General features: G+C 54.6%; 1 protein-coding gene across 3 annotated transcripts in view; it reads right to left on the bottom strand.

The window, feature by feature from the left end:
• Positions 1–974: 974 nt before the first annotated feature.
• The window catches only part of GATAD2B (GATA zinc finger domain containing 2B), a 53,182-nt gene continuing 47,074 nt past the window's right edge, over positions 975–7,082 (bottom strand). For 2 of the 3 annotated variants that reach the window (XM_029936112.1, XM_029936111.1), the window contains exons 5-12: positions 6,732–6,863; positions 6,335–6,466; positions 5,700–5,870; positions 4,917–5,232; positions 3,279–3,481; positions 2,317–2,427; positions 2,069–2,186; positions 975–1,461 (exon numbers count right to left, since the gene is read on the bottom strand). In XM_029936112.1, the coding sequence (XP_029791972.1) occupies positions 1,328–1,461; positions 2,069–2,186; positions 2,317–2,427; positions 3,279–3,481; positions 4,917–5,232; positions 5,700–5,870; positions 6,335–6,466; positions 6,732–6,863 (1,317 nt within the window). In that variant the 3' untranslated portion in view covers positions 975–1,327. The remainder of the gene's footprint in view (positions 1,462–2,068; positions 2,187–2,316; positions 2,428–3,278; positions 3,482–4,916; positions 5,233–5,699; positions 5,871–6,334; positions 6,467–6,731; positions 6,864–7,082) is intronic. The other variant, XM_029936114.1, reaches the window with a different exon arrangement.

Genomic DNA, 7,082 nt, shown 5'->3' with positions numbered 1-7,082 from the left:
AACTCAGTTCATTCTCTACCTTAGTAGCGCTTAAGAAAAAGCTAGAAACAACAAAAAAGGAAAAGTAATAGACTTCTGCGGGTGGGCTTGGGAGGGGGACACCACAACTACTTTTGGAGCCAAGACCCAGAGCTGGTTTTGACCGGAGTTGTTTTGGCTCTGAGTGGTGGGTTCTGCACTTAGGCCAGCAGACCAGGGCAGGACTCAAAGCTGGTCGGGCATCCCTGACCCTCTCCTCCTGGCACCGAGGGTGGAGGGACACACGGACGGGGTCTCACCTGCTGGGAGAGAAAGCCCTTCTCTCTGCCCTATTCGGTCTCACTCAGCACGCCCGGCCCAACTCCTAGGACACTGACCAACTCAGGCTGGAGCCACCGCACCTCCGGACTGCAGACGGGGCTGTGCTTACCAGGAGCAGATCAGGATGAAGAGGGTGGGGGTGGGGAGATTTCACACAGAAAATAAGATGAAATGATTTTGGGCTAGTTGACCTGGAGCAGACATCTATCTCCACTGGGTCCAAGAGAGAATCCAGGAGGCCAACACCAGCTCTGTTCTTGGCTCGACACTACCCTTGTCACCGTGTCCCTCTCCCCTTTCTCTGTGGGTCAGTTCCGTGGCAGTCACGTCTTAAAGCTTCTCCCTCCAGGCTCGCTCCCCTCATTCTTAGAGCCCAACTTCAGGACAAACCCTCCCCACCGCAGGCTGGCCAGCCCAGAGACACCCAGGGCTGATGGCCTCCCCGTGTGACGCCACCAGCTCCCCCCACCCCAGGGTAAGTGCATAAAGAGCCTCTGCCCCCAGCGCTCCCAGTCATGTCTGCTTGGGCACCCCCTGCAATGCTCCTGTCATTTATCTGAATGTCATCTGTGTTTACAAAAAAGAAAAAAAAAAGAAAAAGGTAAAAGAAAAAAAATATTGAGAGAAAATAAAAAGGTTTAACCGTCCACTGAACAAAGGGAGGACACACAAAATCATTAAAAATGATAATAATTAGAGCATAAAAACTTCAGACACACGCCGGAGGGCTTAGATTTCTCCCCAGGACCTTGCTCTGACCTCATCCGAGGAGAAGAGCACCTCACTGTGAAAGAAAACCGGAGAGAGAAAACTGGAGAGAAGACAAGAGCGCAGAGTCGCAGCAGTGAGAGAGGGTGGCGGGGCAGGGCGCGTGTTTTCCTGTTGACTTCTAGTTTGTCTTCTGTTGTCTTGTTTGTTTTCCGTGTATGGTAGGCACCAGTACAGGCACTGCATGCGACGGGAGTTGGGGGCAATGGGAGAGGAGGGGTAGAGGGTTCAAGGCTGGGGCAGTGCGCGTGGACAGGTGTTATTTCTGCCCGCTGATGGACTGCGCTATAGACCGGGGAGGGATCATGTCTAAAAGGTACTCCCGCTGTCTGTCTGCCAAACTGGGAGCTTTGTGTCCCCCGATGCCGGTGTTCAAGTATGCAATGTTGACACCTGGACGCAGGAGACAAAAGCGGGGTGGGGGAGGTGGGCAGGCATTAGAAGAGGAAGTGTCACCTTCTTGACTTCACCACCCGGTGACTGTCCTGGGGCGATCTGGGAGGACCCGGGGAGAGCAGGGGCGCAGATCTGGAGGTGGGGCAGGAGCACCAGAGGCTGTGTGCATCTGTGCAGACTTAGGAAAGCTGATGTCAGCACCCCAGCTTTAGGGAAAGGGGTCCTCTTGAAACTTCAGTCCGACCAGGAGCAGAACAAACACGGTCTTGATGGGAGAATCAGCGAAACAGGAGAGTAATGAAGACCAAGAGATGCACTCACGGAATCCGCTTCGGTGTTCTGTGAGGAAGTGTCCCTCGACCATGCAAACAGGGTGGGGACAGTAACCACACACCCAGTGACGGGGTGCACCAGTGAGCGGACAAGGGCAGGGGCTGTGCTGCTCTCACCACCAGAACCCTAGCGTGCTGTGCTCTGCGTGGACTGTGAATCTAGCAAACATGTGCCAAATAACAAAAGAGTGAAGGAAGAAGGGCCTAAAGAAAGAGCAGAAATGGAAGAGCCGCCTGCTAGTCTAAAGGCCCCTCCCAACACCCCATCCTACCTGGCATCCCAAGGAGGCCACCGGGCACGGACAGCTGGGGCGCCTGGGCGAAGTTGGAGAGCATGGAGCGAGCGGACGTGGGGATGCCGCGCTGGAGGCTGCTCTGGGGCTGTGGAGCCTGCGCAGTGAGCAGACGCCGGTCACGAGGTGGCCACGACGGAAGGGGTTGGGGGGGTAAGGGTCCGGGAGCACACTAGGGCAGAGCTTCCCACCCAGGCGGACAGGCCGGAACCCCCAGACCACCTCACCTGCCGAAGCGTGTGGTGTCTCATGATGGTCTCCTGTTTGCTGACACTGGACACGGCCGGTGCCGCGGTGGGGGAGAGGGCTGCCTGCTGCTGTAGTCGCTGCTCGATTTCCTGTCAGGAGTCAGCAGGTCAGCCTGGCAGGGCAGCGCCTGGTTTCTTACCCAGGACACCTAGGGCCCCTCCTACTGCTAATGCTGCTGGGGACAGGAGGGATACGGAGATGGCAGGTTGGGTCTCTGGGCACAAGCAGTCAGCACTGCTTTGCGGATTAAGGGGTCTGTCTGTCCAGGAAAAGCTGGCAGGAGAGGCCTGGGTGGTGGCAGCAGCTGCTGGACGTGCTGACGGCTGACGACTTTACGGAGGTTTTATTTCTGATTCCTGTCCACCTGTTTTCCAGAAGGGTCCCTGGATGCTACCCAAAGGGGTCTGAGGGTGGTGAGGTGGAAACAGGACTGAGGAGAACGGTCCAAACTCCCCACGCATCCTCCTCTCGCCTAGTCCCTCTCGCCGTGCGAGCGCCCAGGGCACGCCCGCTCCCGGCACGCCACTCCTCTCCGGAGGGCTGCGTTACAGCCCACTCTCTCCTCGGGTCACTCCCTTGTCCAGTATGGACTACAGAGAATTCCATCTCTCCGAGGGATTTCCAGCACAAACATAATGCCTCCCGCCAAAATCCAGTTGTTTGAGGAGGACATGAAGTTGAGGAGGGATTTCTTTAGAGCTACCAGGGAAAGCCATGTCTCTGCCTGTCTGTCCCCACCCTGGACCGCACTGTCATTTATGCTCTTGCCCAACTAGAGACAGTCATATGGAAATGGACAGACAGATCGGTATGGGGCGGAACAGGGGACCTGGCCTCCAGGCCATCAGGATTGTGGGGATCAAATCCTCTAAAGACTAGAAGGACCACCATTTGGGAAAACCCAAGCTGAGCAGGTGGCTGGGAGAGGTCAGGTTCTTACCTGTTCCTGCTGTAGGGCTTTAACAAAAGCATTTTTCAGCCGGTTGGTGTGCTCAGCCTTTAGAGCCTTCTTCTGGTTGGAGGTCATACATTGCTCACACAGAATCTTACCGTTCTTCTCCTGCTTCCAGTGGGGGGTGAAGTCTGTGCGGCACTGGGCACAGACAAAGGGCTCGACCCGCAGGAGCGAGGCACAGCTTTTGCCTAGATGCCAACAGAGAGAACAGTCAGGCCCTTACGTTTTCCCATCTCCCGCTTCTCTTCATCAAATGAAATCTTCAGGAAGTGATTCTGCTGAACTAAGAAAGAGACTCTACAAGAAGAGTGCTCTGCAATTTATAAAATAACTTTTACTTCATTTGACTGTAACAGCATCACTTTAGGGAATCCACATGGTGGAATCCCCACTTACGGAGGAGGAAATGCAGAGCCCCTAACGGCAAAGCCGAGACAAGAACCAGGTTTGCGGACTTCCAGTACAGCAAGAAGGAAGCTCCTAGCGGTGCCTGCGTGGCTCAGTCAGTTAAGCGTCGGACTTCGGCTCAGGTCATGATCTCACGGTTCGTGGGTTCGAGCCCCGCATTGGGCTCTGTGCTGACAGCTCAGAGCCTGGAGCCTGCTTGGGATTCTGTGTTTCCCTCTCTCTCTCTCTGCCTCCCCCATTCATGCTCTGTTTCTCTCTGTCTCAATAATAAATAAACATTAAAAAATAAATAAATAAGCATTAAAAAAAAAAAAAAAAAAAAAAGAAGGAAGCTCCTAATCACACGTCAGCGGACTCACCGGGGTCCACGACACGTGCTCCTTAGCACCTTTCTACCTCAGACCGTACTCAGCCCTGTCACATTTACAATTCTGAGTGTCCATGTCTGAATGAGAGCCGTTCAGCATCAATGCTGAGCCCTTCGGGCACATTCCTCTGCTGTTAGGTGCTGCCCTGATACGTCTGGAAACGTACTAACTTGTTAGTGTTAACACTTGGCCACCTGCTTCAACGCTGGCTCACAGCTTCTACGTGGTCACGGTCACCTGCTCAGTCAGGACACCTACTTTCCCACCTGGAAGTCCTCAAATGGCAGAGACTAAACATCACATGATGATGCAGTGCAATGCCACACAAGCACCGACGTCACACCTAAGTGTTCTAGTCACCAAACTGTGTCTACATAGTGCTGGGCACCACTGAAAAGAACCAACCAATATCCTGCTAAAAATATACAAGATCTAGGGGCACCTGGGTGGCTTAGTCGGTTAAGTGTCTGACATCAGCTCAGGTCATGATCTCACGGTTTATGGGTTCGAGCCCCGCATCGGGCTCTGTGCTGACAGCTCAGAGCCTGGAGCTGCTTTGGATTCTGTGTCTCCCTCTCTCTGCTCCTCCCCTGCTCACGTTCTGTCTCTGTCTCTCAAAAAATTAGCATTAAAAAAAATTTTTTTTAAATATACAAGATCTAAAAAACGCAACAAAAACATTAAGCCTAAGACAAGTGGCCTCTACATAATGCACGGGAGGTGGCCTGACGACAGTAAGGACAGGTTAGTTGGTGTCACACAGCGCCCTGGGGTACACGGCCCGGGCCAATCAGGCTGGGCCACCTCCCACACAGATAAAAGACTGACCAGAAAAAACCAGCCTCACCTTGGCTGTCGATGACACTCTGCACGACTTCTTCCAAGCCCACCATGTAGATGAACTCGCTATTGGCCGCACTAGGCAGGAAGTGAAGCAGGGGAGCAGGAGGTTTAGGGGGCGGGATCTCCAGGAGGGTCTTCTCCAGCTGTTTGCGAAGAGCCAGCTTGGCGGCGGCCTGGGAGTTGGCGGCGTCGGTCATGGTGCTGGGGCTCGGAAGCGGCGAGGACACCCTGTTCACAGTCCCCGGCTGCATGTGGGAGGCGAGGTTCATGTAGATGGCAGAGGAGGTCGTGCGCTGGCAGGGGACAGAAGAACTCGACTGCTGGAACGGAGGGGCGGGGGCGGGGCTCATTACTTCAGTGGCAGAAACACTACCTGAGCTGCGTCTGGACAACTCAGCTTTCCCAAAACTCAGGAAAAGGGAGGCGGTGTCCCACCTCAAAGACGAGGACCTCCAGCACACAGGGAAGGAGGACGGGGCAGCCAGGAGACGGCCGCCCAGAGGAAGGCCAGCCCCGGGGAGGGGGTGTCTCCGGCGCCCAGGCCCCCGCCCTCCTCCCGGCGGGGTGAGCGCTGCTCCTCTGCCGCACAGCCTCCCTTCTCCACTCCTCCTCCTGGGCGGCCCCTGCTGCTTCCCTTGGGGACGACCGTGGCCGTCACTACAAGCTCTACCACGCTTCCTCGGGCTGGCCTAGAGCTTCCCTATGTCCCAGACCGTACATCCTATGGTCCCTTCAACAGGGAAGGCAAGGAAAAGACTTCTCTGTTTCCATATTAGGACTTTCTCACCGGCTGGTAATTGATGGCAGGATTCATGCTGGGTGTTGTGGTGCGTACTAGGCCAGGCTTAGGTGGGCCCCGCTGACCCTGTAGCTGGGCTGGGTTTGGTGCAATAACACGTTGGGACATCAACATATGCGGGAGGGTGGTGCTGGTCGCTGAGCGGATGACACTGTGACCCTGAGGGGAAAAAGAGGAAAGGAAGTAGTCATACGTGGTAAAATGCCCCACCAACATGCTGGAGAGAGAGCACTGCCTATAACACACAGCTGAGTGGAAAACAGAAACACAGACTTGGTAATTTTGTCTAATGATCTATGGAATAAATGTCCCATCACTGTGAACCCTGATTAGTGGCAGGAATTCCTTGGTTTTTCTTGGTATAAGCTATCTAACCCTAGAAGGAAAAGGGCTAGGTTAGAAGTCTCCAGAGAAGAAAAGCCACTGTGGGAAGAGGAGGATTCTTTATCTTACGGTGCCACCCAGCGCCACCCAGCAAGTCGGCCAGGAGGGACCAGCGGACTGCGTGAAGCCCCAGCACCTCTGCCACGGCCGGGTTCTTCTACAATCATCATGAAAGTCCCAAACCAGAGCTGAGATAGACAGAGCCCTCTGACACAGAGGCCTCAAGGTAGGTTACATACCTGTAATGTTCTCAGACTCTGCGGCTCCACTCCTTGGGCCCCAGGCCGGGAGGGAAGCTTGGACAGGCCCTGCTGCCCTCCGTGGGCAGGAGAGGGCTGGACGATGGATGCTGCGTTCTGCACAACGGGGGTCTGGGGGAGAGAAGAGAGAATGAAGACGCAGAGGCAGAAATCTGGCACACTCCCGGACTTCTAAAATTCCGGTCAGTGTGAAGCTTCTGTTGACCAGAAGGAAAACCGAGAAAAACGGAATCAAGGCTTTCTTGATTAAGGTCTACAATTAAAAAAAAAAAAACACAAAATCACTATTCTTAGAAACTAGAATGCATGGAACTGGACAAGCATAGGCCACCCAGCCGTCAGACCTAGCCCCTCGCTTCCAGGGCGCAGGAAGTACCTTCTGGACCACGTTCTCCTTCTGCAGCTGGCTCTGCCTCAGCTTCTTTAACAGCACCAGCCGGGCCTCTTCCAACCGCAGCTCGTCCCTCAGCTGCTTGATGAGCTGCTGTCGCTCCTCGATGCCTTTCCCCTAAGGAGACACGAGGGCCCTCAGCTCTGGGGGCAGGCACTGAACAGAGCCCCCCTTCCTGCGAGACGGTCTCTTCTTCCAGGTCTCAACTCTGTATCTTGCATGAAGCTGTGTCCCTGGGGTCTGGCTCAGTGCTGGGAATTGAGCAGGTGCCCAGAAGATGCTTATAGGATATAAATGCTAATTAACCAGATTCCTGGCAAAACAGAAGAATGGGCA

This window comes from Suricata suricatta, chromosome 3 (genome assembly GCF_006229205.1).
Source record: "Suricata suricatta isolate VVHF042 chromosome 3, meerkat_22Aug2017_6uvM2_HiC, whole genome shotgun sequence".
Classification (NCBI taxonomy): Eukaryota; Metazoa; Chordata; class Mammalia; order Carnivora; family Herpestidae; genus Suricata; species Suricata suricatta.
This window is presented reverse-complemented; position numbering and strand designations above follow the sequence as displayed.